General features: G+C 38.8%; 1 protein-coding gene across 2 annotated transcripts in view; it reads right to left on the bottom strand.

The window, feature by feature from the left end:
* The window catches only part of RASEF (RAS and EF-hand domain containing), a 69,587-nt gene that overhangs the window by 20,055 nt on the left and 34,099 nt on the right, over positions 1-15,433 (bottom strand). The window contains exons 4-9 of one of the 2 annotated variants that reach the window (XM_027089007.1): positions 13,325-13,420; positions 9,525-9,602; positions 7,236-7,351; positions 5,128-5,196; positions 3,477-3,561; positions 2,480-2,568 (exon numbers count right to left, since the gene is read on the bottom strand). In XM_027089007.1, coding sequence (XP_026944808.1) covers positions 2,480-2,568; positions 3,477-3,561; positions 5,128-5,196; positions 7,236-7,351; positions 9,525-9,602; positions 13,325-13,420 — 533 coding nt within the window. The remainder of the gene's footprint in view (positions 1-2,479; positions 2,569-3,476; positions 3,562-5,127; positions 5,197-7,235; positions 7,352-9,524; positions 9,603-13,324; positions 13,421-15,433) is intronic. The other variant, XM_027089008.1, reaches the window with a different exon arrangement.

The following is a 15,433-nucleotide window of genomic DNA, read 5'->3' as shown; positions in this document are numbered from 1 at the left end:
ATGGGGGTTCCTTAAAAAACTAAAAATAGAATTACCATATGATCCAGCAATCCCACTACTGGGCATATACCCAGAGAAAACCATAATTCAAAAAGACACATGCACCCCAATGTTCATTGCAGCACTATTTACAACAGCCAGGTCATGGAGGCAACTTAAATGCCCATCGACAGACGAATGGATAAAGAAGTTGTGGTACATATATACAATGGAATATTACTCAGCCATAAAAAGGAACGAAATTGAGTCATTTGTTGAGATGTGGATGGATCTAAAGACTGTCATACAGAGTGAAGTAAGTCAGAAAGAGAAAAACAAATATTGTATATTAACGCATGTATGTGGAACTTAGAAAAATGGTACAGATGAACCGGTTTGCAGGGCAGAAGTTGAGACACAGATGTAGAGAACAAACGTATGGACACCATGGGGGGAAAACCGCGGTGGGGTGGGGATGGTGGTGTGCTGAATTGGGCGATTGGGATTGACATGTATACACTGATGTGTATAAAATTGATGACTAATAAGAACCTGCAGTATAAAAAACCAAAAAAACAACTAATGCTAAACTCTCTTTGGGTTATTTGTATGGAAATATGTTAATATAAATGTTTCAGACATTACATGAAATTTCTAAAACTCTTATACGTTCTGGTATAATGTTATAAGTCATAATTCTAGTTATTACCTTAAAATGTATATCTCAGAAATAACTAAATTTCCTTGTCAATTGCATTATTATGAACTTTCATCAAATCTTTAACCGTGGTAATTTTTAAGTCTTTTTGTCATTTACAGACAGTTCTGGGTGTACCCTGATGCTTTGGCAAAAATGTTCCTATAGAAGGGTTTCATCTTCAAGAAATTCATGGAAAAGACTCTGACAAGTACAGGTTTCTGGTAACTGACTATACTGCTGAACTGAATGAAGAAGCATTTTCAGAACTCTAATGGAAAACTGATGAATTCATAAAAGTGCTAACAAAAGATCAAGATGAAAAAAATTAATTACATGGGACTGAGTGAACTGATGAGGATGATTATAATTTTTGTGACTTTCTGGTTGAATAAAAAAAAATCCCACAAGGTCCCAGAGGCAAAAAATATACAAATCAATTTTCATTGCAAAGTAAAGGAGCTGTTACAGTGGAGGATTACTGGACTGAATGTCAATATTATGACATAGTATGAGTGTGTTTCATAAGTGCAATCATTGTTGCTTTTGTTGTGGTCATCCATGTACAATGCCTGGGGTCAGTTTATTTATCTGTTGTAAAAATAAAATACAGTGTGTGTGTGTGGGAAAAAAAAGAAAAAAGAAAAATGTTCTGGAGGTGGGTGGTGGTGACAGTTGCAAAACAATGTGAATGTACTTAATGCCACTGAACTGTACACTTAAATATAGTGAAGATGGTAAGTTTTACGTTATGTATATTTTATCACAATTTTTAAAAATAAAGAATAATACCTTTTTAAACTTAAAAAAAAGTAATATCTATTTCTCAAAAACAGAGAAGCCAGTTTCCTACAAATAGATAAACCATTCAAATTTTTTATTAAACAAATCAGTGAATAATAAAAACATCTGATACTTGGATAGAATTTTATTAAAAGTGATTACCAGTAAGCCTTGGAAACAGACCGTCCTGAAAGGGGATATGGCCATTTTGCTAATGCCAAGATACTAAGTACATTATTCTTTAGACCAAAAGTCCTCAAATGAAAAGGGAAGGAACATAAATTATGAAAGTGGCATCAGAAATGGAGAGCCAGAGACCTGCAGTTTATGCACTCACGTCTACCATCAAACTTTGACATACTCCAAGTTAGCCTATTAAGTAGCAACACTGGACATGTATATGTATACACATGTGTACACAAATGTAATCTTTCAGTTTTTACTGCTAGATCTCAAGTTATAGCAGGGCTAATATTTCACTTCATTTGATTAAAAATAGAGCTAAATCCTCACTTCTGGGAAGCCTCTGTGACTCCTTTAATACATTAGCGCATAAACATCTACTTGCCACATTTGTTTGTTTTGAAAGTTTGCCTTTCCTTGAACATAGCTTGCATAATATTATACTGAGCTATTAAACATTTACAGATTGTGCCAAGAGTCTCAACATCATATACTGCGTATATCACAACATCACATATGGTAGTCCCACTGGCTTCCCTGAAACACCTCTTACTGAGGGCACTTCTAAGAAACAAGACTTAATAGGCATGAGGTAAGGGTAAGCATACATAAAACCAAGTCACGATAACATCTTAAAGGAATCACTTTACTCTCTCTAAAACATTTTTACTTTAATCTTTACATGTTTCATGTTTCATAAATTTAAAGTAAGATAGTAGAAAACAGATGTTAGTGCCCCAAATATATTCTGTTATTGTAATTTACCTGTAAGGAAATGTACTTTCCTTTTAACTCTGTTCCAGAATTTAAACAAAAAGTAAGTAGGTGTTAACATACCTGTCATAGCCCAGAGGTTGAGGAGAATGAGCATTAAATTTAGGACTGCTTCTGGAAATTGTATTCCCTGGTGATATATTATTTATGCGCTGTAATACATAAAATACATACGTAATATTTTGTTATTACATGTAAAAATTCTGTGTACATTTTTAAAAACTGTAGCACACTAGTTTACTAATGTAATTAAAAGTTTGGTATCCTACATGAGAAAACAAAAGCACAGAAATCAAGGGAAAAACTGCAACAACTTCCCATAGTACTCTCTCCTCATCATGTCTTAAGTCCAAACCCTACCATATAAGCCATAAAGGGGAATCTTGGTTCCCCAGATTTGCCAGGACCTGCAATACCGACTGAGGATTTATCTCTTCTCAAACCATCGTTTGGCTTAGTAGCTGACTCATCCATACCCAAAGCTGTGGCACTGGAACCCCAACCTTGAAGCTGACCCCCAAAAGTGGGGGAAGAGGCTTTCTGGCACATGTAGTCTAGGGAAAGGTCCTCAAAATTCCAAACGGGCCTTAGCTTGTTTCTGTAGGAGGGTTTAAAGCCCAAGGCCTCCACTCTGATGATCTCACTACCAGAAAGAACAAACCAGTGGGTCTAAATAAACTCCTCAGCCAGAAGCACCCTCCCTTTCCTCTCAACTGGGCAATATATATTTTAACCTCCATGAGACATCTATCTCACTTTTTCTTCTATTATTGCTATCTGTGCACATCTTAACTCCCTACTATACTATAAATTCTTCCAGGACCCAGGTCACACCTTATACATCTTTCTCTGGTTTTCTGGAACATTGAACAAAGAGTTGGCTGACACCTAGACATTTATTTATGCAGAGGAGTGGCATATTTTTCAAGTTGGGAAAATGTCTCCTTTTATTATATTAAATAGTTTCTCATTATTATAAGTTCTCTTCTGAGAAAATATATGATTTTTATCAAAATACCACGAGAAAGAATGAAATGAATTATAAAATTCTATCACATACCAAGGATCTGTTGAACTTGCTGTAACTGTTTTCAAGGGCACTCCTTAGGCCATCGTTACTGTCATGCAGTTTCCTGTTAGCTGTTCTACAAAGTAAATAAATAGATAAGGAAAGTATCAGTGGGGGTGAAAGTCACCACTTCTTTTCAGGCTGTGATATTCAGAACGTGGCATTACCACCGCTTGTATCTTTCTACCACTTCCCTTCCAACCTCATAAACTGAGATCATAATTCACTACTAGAAGTGCAACTTAACAATGTGTCACCTCTCTTTAAAGGTCTCAAGGCATTTTAGGAGTGAGTCAGCTATGCTGTGGAACCCACTGCTCCTTCAGGTAGCTCCATTGTTTGGATAGGTTTGGTGCAGGTCTGTGTTCCCTAAAGGCCTGAAGCCAGCCGGCCCCACCTACTCTCTATCCCCGCTGCACGGATGTGCTGTGTCACACTTCTTTCTCCTGGCTACTCCTGCATCCTTCTTGTGGCATGGTGCTGTACCACCAGGCACTGTTTTATACCAGTTAAAGGCTCCAATGTTGATTCAGGTTCAAATCCCAACTCAGGCACTTACTTTCTATATGCCTTACAGCAGCCATTTAAGCTATCAGAGACTGAGCAACCTCTTCTATCAAATGAAGTCTCTGCCGTAGAGACTGGCTACTATCTCCCTGCTTCAGGCTTATTCGTCCTTCAGAAGTCAGACGCTTCCTAGACCTTTCTGGTTAGGAGGATGCCCTTACGAGACACTCAGCTCCCCTTGGCCCCTGCCGCTCCTTTGGCATCTAACATCTGTAAGTATTGATCAGGTTCCATCCTCTTCCCCTGGACTAGCCCCATAAGGAGAGAGGCCTTTTTCTCCTACTTGCTACTGTATCCTCAGCTCCTGGCATACCTGAACCATAAAAGGTGCTGAGTGAAAACCTGCTGAATGAATGAATAAATGAATTAACAGGATTCTTGTCATATATCAACTCTATCATTGTCACAGGTGAGATGTAATAAGCATTCATAATGATGGAAAAAAATTGTCAAATCTGACCTGGCATCATTTGGGGGAACTAAAACCAGAAGAAAATACTGCCTAGGTGAAAAAGAGAGAAAGGGGCAGTGGGAAAGGGGGAGGTTTTGTGGGGAAGGTCTCAGAGGATGGAATTCCTAAAACTTAGCTGCAAATTTGACAGAGCAGGTGTAATATTTCCAAGAGGTTAAAAAAAAAAGAAAAGAAAAATATACTGCTAACCAGACACAATAAATTGCCAAAGAATGATCGTGTATGCCTAGTGATGTGACATGCACTATGTGAGACGCCTGAAACCTCTCAGCGTGCTGAGCTGCAGAGAAAGCTGATGAGGTCAGGGCCACTGTCCTTTACAGTAAAATAAAGGTATCATAAAGACGTGCCAGACATATCACCTGACTTGCGAGCACTTTTAGAGAATTATACTCTAGTCCCTGGATTTGAATAGTTTATGTAGGATTAGAAGCATCAGAAAGCCAAGCTGACGTGCTGAACACACCGTGTCGAGAAGGGACACGTGTGGAGCCGCGAACCCAGCCTTTGATATATGGCAACTCGTGTTACATGTGGCACCTGTTTTACTAACAAAACATAAGTTAAATGTAAATGTGATGAGGACTTTATATGAGAACTTACTGGAGTATTTCAATTTGCCTCTCAAGACTATTTCGATCTTCTGTGTACTCTCGGATTATTTCCAGATCCCTGTAAAATTATATTTTATGTTTGAATGCGGATTAGGTGTTCAGTCCTGCCTTACCGACACCTACCCTCCCAGACCTCTTTCCGCCTTTTCCAAAGGCCTGTGTCCTTGACCGTGGTCTTCCATCTCTCTGTGCTGCTGCCCGGTTCCTCTGAGACATCAGCAGCCTCCTCTCCTCCTGTGACCCACAAGCACACCCACGCCTCTGCTTCCTCTCGCAAGGCTCTGCTCCCCCCATCCCCCTCCCCGCACCCACCAGCTCCTCCACCCCAGCCCACTGACCTGGTTCTGTTCTTCACTGGGACTGAACCCCCTGATGTTCTGCTGAGTCCCCTCTCCCCAGCTACTCACATTACCAGTCCCTTCCGCCCAATCCATTCTCTCACCTCTGACTCTTCTCTGCTCATTCCAAGCCATATGCAACTTCAGCCCCAGCTGTACTCTCCCTTCTTGTGATTCCTTCTCGTCTCTGTGCTCCCAGCCCTGCCTGCGCTCCCCGCCTTACCCTAAGCCACAGTGGAACCCACAGGACCAGGCTTTCTCTGTTCACTGTAAACTCACGCTCAGCGATTCCTCTGTTGCTTTATTGTGAAGAAGCCCTGGCCGCCTCCTCAAAATGTCCACTCAGAACATCAGCCACTTACCTCCAGCCCCTACCTCACACCTGCCCCATTTCTAAGCAGATAAAACCCCATCACTAGCTTCCAAAAACCCTCAGGCTGTCAAATTTTGTCTGTAATAAGCTATCCATTTGCTCTCTTGATAAGGCTAAAAGGTTCCCAATTGTCTGTAGGAATTTAAGTTCCTTAGCCAAAAATTCTGGGGCCTTACATTATAGCCTTAAACTAGCTTTTAAACTTTTTAATCTTTTTTAAACATTTGCCTTTCCATTCCAAATATCTTTTTCTGTCCACCAGGCTGACCACTGTTCCCCAAACCAGTCTTATCCTTCCCCATGTCCTTGCCCCTGCTTTGGGTTCTGCCTCACCTGGAACATCTCTGAGACTCTTCTCCCATCTGTAAAATGGGGATAAGGAAAGTCCCTATCTCATAGGAAACCATGAATGCGTTAATGCTAGTCAAGTACTAAAGACAGTGCCGGGCAATTGTCAGTGTGACCTGTGTTGCTTGCTGACAAACTCATCTCAAGTATCTCTTCTTTAATAAAGTCTCCACCTTTCTGAACTAAAGGAACACTCTGTCTACCATCTCATGGCAATGGACCCAACCTGTGACACTGCAGTGGTATTGTTTCTGACATGGCTGAGTTCTTATGCTGTTTAACTCCATAACGCTTTTAACTTTTAATTTTTCCCAACTAAATTTGAAGTTCTCAAAGAGCAGAGGCCACGTCTTTTCTTTTTTTATATATTCCACACTCATAACTCCTTATCTAGCTCAGGGACCTGTATATAGTAAGTCCTTAATAAATGTTTCACTGCTTTCCATTACAGGACCTTAATTCTGATTAAAGTCTGCAAACCAACAAAGAAAACACAAGGTGTTTTTCTCAAGTATACATGTACTAGGGGATACACACATATACTAATGCATACAGATGCATTTTCTATTTAAATACCCTTATATAAATATACATGTGTATCTTCCTTATATATAATTACATGCCTCTGTGGGTACATGTGTGTTAGGTCATATGTTATTAACACCATATTGCAAAACTAAAGCACAGCAAAATACAATGACTTGCCTAAGATGTCTCATTTTCCATTTTTTTATGTTGTAGGGCCAGGATTCCTACCTTCAAAGCCTCTTGACACTTTAGGTATATTCTTCTGCTGCCAGTTAATTCAAACATTACTAAGCCCTGCACTTTCCTGAGCAGCCAATAATTTAAAAAATTGAAAACACAAAAATCACTAGGAAATCTGACACCTAAAGTAAAATCTTTAGAAAGCAAAGAACACATTAGTAAAGTTAATAAATAACCCTTTATTATTACATAGCTGAGCTTCATTGACATGGATGGTTACCTAAATAAACATTCCACTCAAACTGGAAAGTAAAACGTGAAGTTTCATACCTTTCAGAATTCAGACTCTGATCAGCATAATCACTTTTCAAAGAATCTAATTCACTCTGAAGAAAGGCTATGTTTGTCTGTGCTTCTAAAAGATCTTTCTTAACTTTCTGATTTTCCTAGAGGAAAGGCACAGTGCAGGTCATTAGACTCAGAGTTTCTACCCGGGAGAAGTGAAGTCAAGTGTAGTGTAACCTTCCCACACATCACTCTCACCCCTCCACAAGTCTTCAAGTCTTGGTGTTCAAAGAACTAATTATCAATTCAAGGTAATTTGATATTTTCATAAAGTATTAAAGAGTCGAAAATTAAATCCTCAAAGCTCTTTTTTAAAAATACTTGACATTTGGTGTGAAACTACAACAGTCAAGAGTTTATCATGACGTACTTTAACATGTTATTGGCAAATTAACGGAGACCAAACATTTAAACATCTGTTTTACTTAATGAGAGCTGTGGAACTACTGATATATATTCTGTGGAATTAACAATACCTGTTACCAGGTAGACTGGCTACTTTTCACAATAAATCCTATCACCTAACATTTTTAATTTTGCACTTGAAAATAAGCCAGTATGGTTAGGAGATTTCTATATTTTTCTTAAAAACAAAAAAACAAACACACACACAAAAAAAAAAAGAGAAAGAAGAAAAAAAATCATTGGAGGCTTGCAGTTCAATATGGTGGACTGGGCACATGAATTTGTCTTCTTTCCCTTTTGAGACCCCATTAACATGAAATACCAAAGGAAATAAACCAATAAAAATTAGAAGAATGGAAGAGGGGCCCATCAGCAGTCAAGTGATTTAAACATATTGCTGGAAAAAGGAAACCGGATGGCAATGTGCTGACAAAGGGAAGAGAGTAGGGGAAAAGGAGGTCCAGCAGATGTGTGTTGAAGGTTCTGCTGTAGAACAAAGAAGAGACACTGGTCAGGCAGAACCCCAGAGAGTGAGAAAGGGGGTCTGGAAATAGAGATTAAAACTGTACATGCTGGCTCTCAAGCCTTTACCTGCTCTTACCCTCGGAAAGAAGAGCAGACAAGCCAGAGTTGATTCTAAAGGCAACAAGACGGGGCTCTTCTTTTTAAAAATAACTGAATGATTCCCAAAAGGAAAGCTAAGGCTTCTCTCTGAACATCCAGGCCCCATGCATCTGGTAATTGGGTTCCTATGTCTGACAGCCAGCTTCACACACAGAGCTCTGAGGAAGGCCATCTTTCAGGGGAGAGGCCTTGAGCTAAACAGATGTTTGCCTAGCTGTGCAGGAATCCTACCACAGCTACCTAAAATGATCAGAAATTCCAAGATGACATCTGGGTAGCAAGTTTAAAAAGCAGCCAGTCCAGTAAGAATTGAAATTTCCGGGTCCAATAAGAATTGAAATTTCCAATAAGAATTGAAATTTCCAATAAGAATTGAAATTTCCGGGACTCCAAAATTAATATTTTCAAGGAGAAAAAAACAAATTCCATGTACTGGAAAGAATAAATAAGAAGTTGCAAGGTAGAGGTAATATCGTGAAGATGGCAGGCTCTTTTTACAAGAAACCAAAAACTCCACCAGAGAATCCAAGAGAAGTAAGCAACTCTACGAGAACATTGTGATCCAAGCACAAAACCAACTAGGAGGTAGCAAAATCTGAAACTGGTAATGCATAAAGGGGATTTATCTGACCACAAAGCTGGGGGACCTTCTCTTTTGAGTGGCACAGGGATAATGACTGGAGAGAAAGAACTGCAATTTTAGCTCACTTCTTGGCTCTGCAGGGAGAATATTTAGAGTCACGATAAAAGACATGTTCATTATTGGTTTTCAACTTTTAGAGTCAACCTGAAAACAAAATAAAGAAAATGACGATAATCTAACGATGTCGATGTTATCATTTATGGCAACAGAAATACTAAAGATAGGGTCAGCAGAAGATGGAAAAGGGACAGAGAGAAAACTTGGAGGAAGGGCAGGGCAATAATACCTCATCTTACAAAGTCAGGGAAACAGATAAAAGTTGATGTTATAAGAATGCAGGGGTTAACTATTTGAAATTTAAAGGCCATGCCATTATTGCTTTGAATAAAAAAAAAAGCATTTACAATAGGTATCACTGAGGGAAAAAGCCTGCATAAATATAATACCTTTAGTCAGAGGTATTTCAAAGACTTTCTCTAACTGTAGTATTAATTTCTCTTTAAGCTTTTATTCCTGGAATATTGAAATCATAGCATGATTTTATTTAGGAAACAGTAGTCTAACAGGAAATATATTACTGTAAGTGAAAAGTTAATTCTTACCATTGATAAGTCATAAATTTGTTTTTTTAATGCAGCTACATCTTCCTTTTGACTTATGTGTTTTGATTGTTCTTCTAGCTGAAAAAGCAAATAAAAGTTGGGCGTTTACAAACTCACTTTGAATTGATTTGGTTAAGTTTAGGAATATATGTGCATGTAGATTTGGGAATTCTAGAAGTCTCCAATTTTCAACATTATACAACCTTATAAATCATTAAACTACATATAATCCAGTAGGATTTGAAAATTTGCTTTAAATAATTTAAACATTTAAAGGGTTTTCTTATTTCATGAATTTTCTTTTTTTTGCCAAGGTACATTTTTTTTCTTTTTTTTTAAAATTGAAATATAGTTGATTTACAGTGTGTTAGTTTCAGGTGTAAAGTACATATTATACATATGTACTTATGTACAATTACACACATATATATACATTCTTTTTTTACATTCTCTTCCATTATAGGTTATTATAAGATACTGAGTATAGTTTCCTGTGCTATACAGTAGGTCCGTGTTGGTTATCTATTTTATATATAGTAGGTTATCTATTTTATATATAGTAGTCTATTTTATATATATAGTAGTGTGTATATTTTTCTTTGAAACAATTGAAAAGCCGTTTTGGGGAAACCAACTATCAAGCAACTCAGTCCTCTCTTTTTCAGTTATGTTGCGTATCAGTCTGGACCTTTATATTCTCTTAAACTTTATCTGCATTTAACACTTGCTATTCTATATCATAATTACTTATGAGTGTTTTAACTCTCTTACTAGAGTCCAAGATTTTTAAGAGCAGAATTGGTGTCAAAAGTCAACTATGTTTTCTTCATGGTGATGTCAAAAAATGCTTATTTAATGATTTAAGTCAATAAAATTTAAGTATGGTATGAAGTTAGAGACACACACACAAAATTATATAAATACACAAATGAGCTTTACTTCCTGGTTGATTACTGAGCATTACCAGACTAAATTGGCTCAGAAGCATCCCTAACATGGACAACAAAAATGTCTTTCTTACACATAGCTTACATCCCTTGGGAAATGTGAGGATTTGTGGGTGTCCATTAATAGAATATGCATGCATTGATCAAAATGAATGCGATATTTCATCAAAATCTAAGTACTTTGATGATAGACTTTCTTCATCTTGCCAGGTGGCATCAGTGGAAGGTTTTCAAGTGGCTGAAGCCGAAAGAGCCACTGATTTTAAGATCATGCCAATTTCAGAGAAAAAAAATTGTGGGGAAAAAAATGAGTTTCTCAGAACCACTGGCATAAGGTAATGTCTGGTGATTATATTAAATCTGTAGACTTCTGTATATTCCTTTACAGCTTTTAACATGTTCTGCCATAAATTATCTCTTACTCTCTCGCAGAACAACCCTATCAGGCAGGCAGGAAGTCTGGTATAAGTGAGAAAGCACCAACTGTGTAAAGACAGAAAGACAACGCATTGCTTATTAGCTGAGTGACTTTGTGCAAGTTATTTAACCTGGAACTCAGTGTTCTCATCTGTAAAAGTGGGAAGTTTGCACTTTCCTCAGAGAAAGTTTAAGTATTTGATTTTTTTAAATTATGAAGAAGAGCTTAATAAGCTACAAAGTCAAGAAAATGTCAGTCACTGTGGTTAGACAGGATAGTTTATTATTAATCCCATCTTACAGATGAGAAGCTAACGATCAGAATGATGAAGCCGGACTTCCCTGGTGGTGCAGTGGTTAAGAGTCTGCCTGCCAAGGCAGGGGATACGAGTTCGATCCCTGCTCCAGGAGGATCCCACATGCCGCAGAGCAACCAAACCCATGAGCCACAACTACTGAGCCCGCGTGCCACAACTACTGAAGCCTGTGCACCTAGAGCCCATGTTCTGCAACGAGAAGCCACCGCAGTGAGAAGCCTGTGCACCGCAATGAAGAGCCCCCGCTCGCCACAACTAGAGAAAGCCCCCCGCGTGCAGCAACGAAGACCCAACGCAGCCAAAAATAAATAAATGAATAAATAACTAAATAAATTTATTTTTTTTAAAAAAAGAACGATGAAGCCAATTGTCCTGGGTGTTACAGAAGAAATTGGCACAGTCTTTTTTAAATTAAAATTTTTTTTTTTATTTTTGGCTGCGTTGGGTCTTTGTTGCTACCCATGGGCTTTCCCTCTAGTTGCGGCGAGCGGGGGCTACTCTTCGTTGCGGTGCGTGGGCTTCGCGGTGCGTGGGCTTCTCACTGCGGTGGCTCCTCTTGTTGCGGAGCACAGGCTCTAGGTGCGTGGGCTTCAGTAGTTGCAGCACGTGGGCTCAGTAGTTGCGGCTCGCTGGCTCTAGAGTGCAGGCTCAGTAGTTGTGGCGCATTGGTTTAGTTATTAGCTCTGCGGCATGTGGGATCTTCCCGGACCAGGGCTCAAACCCGTGTCCCCTGCCTTGTCAGGCGGACTCTTAACCACTGCACCACCAGGGGAGTCTGAAATTGGCACAGTCTTGATAAGGACTTGGGTCTCGTCATTCCTGACTCTTACTGTTCAGGGCCTATTTGGTCTTCATCATATACTATATGAAAAAACAACTCTGTGTCTCCTCTTGCAAACATTCTCTTAGTTTAAAGGTTTGGATGACACAGAAATAATTGAGGACAGTGACTAGCAGAATCTGTAACTCTAGCATTAAGCAAAGGATTGGTCCATTCAAATTCTGTAATACAAGAATAATATTATGGTCTAATGACCTTTGGAAATCAGATATAAGGTTGACGTTGATAATACTTTTCCAAGAAGGATACTGGGGAGAATTCTTAATAATTCCAGAGGTTTAAATTGCAGTAACCCACAAATGCAGTTAATTATCACTTAATCTCATTCAGTATAAACACTGGAAGGAGCATTAAAGGTTATCTCTGGTTATGAAAAACCAGAGAAGCAAAGTGATGTGCCTAAATTCACAATGCCACTTTCGGGGACGATTATTTTTTAAGTCCCCATTTTCATTTTAGCTAAGGTATTTCCATTAGTTATGGAGACCATCCACATGCAGGAAGTGAATCCAGTGTTATGCTGGAGCCAACGTGTACCAGCAGGCGAGAGCCTATTTATTTTAAGCATTTCTTCCCAAACTCTGCATTCAGTGATGTCAACTTGGTAGCTTGAAATCGGTAATGGTGGGAATATTTATACCATGAAGATCGGCAAATGCTACAAATGCCTCCTCCCTTCCTCCCCTTTCCAGAGCCTGTTGTAAAACATCTACCAGCATACCACTGAGTGAAATGGACCCTAATCATTAGAAACCAAATAGAGCAGAGGCCCAAACCAATCACACCTCTGCTTTCATGTCAACAGGTTCTCTCCCACTTCTTGCTGATCAGTGGTCCTCTAGATCTGGAACTTTCCACAGAGAAGAGAAGTATTCATTTCATTTAATAAATATTCACTGAATACATATACCTTGCAGTAAGCTGAGTGTAGGGCTACATGACCAGGAAAGACAGTGTCCCTGCTGTCGTGAGCAGACAGTCCACTGGACACGTGGGACTTGAAGGCACTTGGTAAAGACCAAGGAAAGAAAACTGAGGTTTGATGGACAACTGTTCAAGGGACCAGAAATATTTACTAGATCTATGCAGAAGATAGGCTGCCCTTAGAAATAGAAATTACAGGCCTTTAAAAAAAATTCATGCCAAGGAGTCCAATTTGATTCTGAAATCTGATCTATCCACTGCTTCAATATGATTCTGCATGTTTTTAGTTGCTAAAAATGTAGACACATTGAGATGCTGAAAGTATCCCTCAAAGCCCAGCTGCCACAAACCTACCTTTTTGAGTTTCTTTATTGTCACCTGTAGATCTCCCACTTCTGTTTCATACTGACGCCTGAGGTCACTGAGGGCTTCTTCAGCTTTGCGTTTTTCCTGAAAGAAAAAAAAAAATGATTTTGTTGATTTAAATAGGTTCTTCAAAATCCTGTAGGTGAGAAACATTTTGTGTCAAACTAAGGCTGACCCCAAGTCTCCTACACAGAGACAGTGAGAAGGTAAAGCAGAAGTAACCAAACTTTAGATGCCCAGCACTTCTGGAATGGAAACTTACAAGACTGGAAGAACTGCAGAATCCCACAACCTACATACACACGTAACCTGGGGTGACACCTCTAAGACCACTACTCAGCTGTGATAGAGGGCTGCAGCACATCAATTAACTAGCTAATTAAATACTGCTGTGTTTAATTTTAAGCTATGGCACAATCAAGGGCCCCAGTGCTTGCCTGAATCCTATCATGTCATCAGGACTCAGGAAGGCCTGATGGGTTTACTGTTTTTCCAAGAGTTTACACCTTATCTAAATTCAAACCACATCACCTGCAAATTTCTATGCAAAGTGCTGCCCCATAGGCGGGTACTTCTCATGTGTGTCACCCCTGGTACAGAGAATGGCAAAAGGGCACTCCAGGAGGTCAGGGGCTGCAGCTCCCATGAGCCCAAATATCTTTCAGTTTCCTTTTTCTCTTAACACATTATGGAATTTAATATCCTATGTTCTGTATTCAAATAAAGTTTTAAGTTTATAACCAGTGGAGTTGAGTGTAATAAGACCTAAATAAATGGAGAATATATCAGGTTTGTGGATTATTCATTATTAATAAGATGCCAAGTCTCCCCCAGTTGATCTACAGATGCAATGAAGTCCAGTCAAACCCCCAACAGGTTTTGGGTTTTTGTTGTTGTTTTTCAAAATTGACAAGCTGACAAGGAAATTGAGGACCTAAAATAGCCAATACAACTTTGAAAAAGAACAAAGCTGAAGAACTAATACTAGACTCATTATGGAACTAATTCAAGACATTATAAAGCAATAATCATCAAGACAATGTAATAACCAGCATAAAGATAGACAAATCAATCAATGGAACAGAATGGAGAGCCCAGAAATAAACCCAACACAAATACAGAAAACTGATTTTGGACAAAGTGCAAAGGCAATTCAGCAGAGAACAGATAGTATTTTCAACAAATGGGCTGGAACAATTAGATATGCATATGCAAAAAATATGAACTTTGATCCATACCTTACAAACTAGATCCTAAATGTGAAATCTAAAACAATAAAACTTATAGAAAAAACACAGGAGAAAATCTTTGCAACCTTGGGTTATGCGAAGATTTCTTAAATATCAAAAACACATCCGTCAAAGAAAAAACATATCCATGCTGCCCACGTCCACCACTACTTTAAATCTATGATGCATTGGACTTCATAAAAATAAAAAATTTCTACTCTTCAAAAGATACTGTTAGGAGAATGAAAAGATAAGTCAGGAAATATTTATAAATCAGAATATATAAAGGACTCCCCAAACTCAATAATAAGAAAACAAACAACCTAGTTTTAAAAGTGAGCAAAAGATTTTAATAGACGCTTCACCAAAGAAGACGTAAGACGGTTGCCTGACAAGGAGGGGCAAGGAAGGATGGCATGACACAGGGGCATGGAAACCAACAGTATGTGAACCTACCTTTATCTTGATTGTGGTGACGGTTTCTCGGTATATACACATATCCAATCTTACCATAGTCTACACTTTGAGTAGGTACAGTTTATTGCATGCCCATTATACCTCAATAAAACTGTTACAACATATTTTTAAAACCCTAACTGAAACAATGGGATAAACACTCTATGTGCAAGAGGAGTCAAGGTCAGGAAGAGGTGAACGTGGCTAGAGGACTAGGGGAGGGCACTGGGGAGAAGGGGAGACTTTCTCTGATCTTTGCAAAATTTAGGAAAGTGGAGAGGAGTTATCAAGGCAAAAAAACCCAGCTGGAGTGAAAGCAGAGCAATGAGCCAGGTCAGAGTTGCAGGGTGAAGAACTGTGTGTGGGGAGCCAAGGTAAGCCACGCTTAGTGGAGGTGAGTTAGGGAAAACCT

Source organism: Aethalodelphis obliquidens, unplaced genomic scaffold (assembly GCF_003676395.1).
Source record: "Aethalodelphis obliquidens isolate GAN/ISIS:26980383/991018 unplaced genomic scaffold, ASM367639v1 scaffold64, whole genome shotgun sequence".
NCBI classification, from domain to species: Eukaryota; Metazoa; Chordata; class Mammalia; order Artiodactyla; family Delphinidae; genus Aethalodelphis; species Aethalodelphis obliquidens.
The sequence above is the reverse complement of the archived record's forward strand: the minus strand, read 5'-3'. Positions and strand labels throughout refer to the sequence as shown.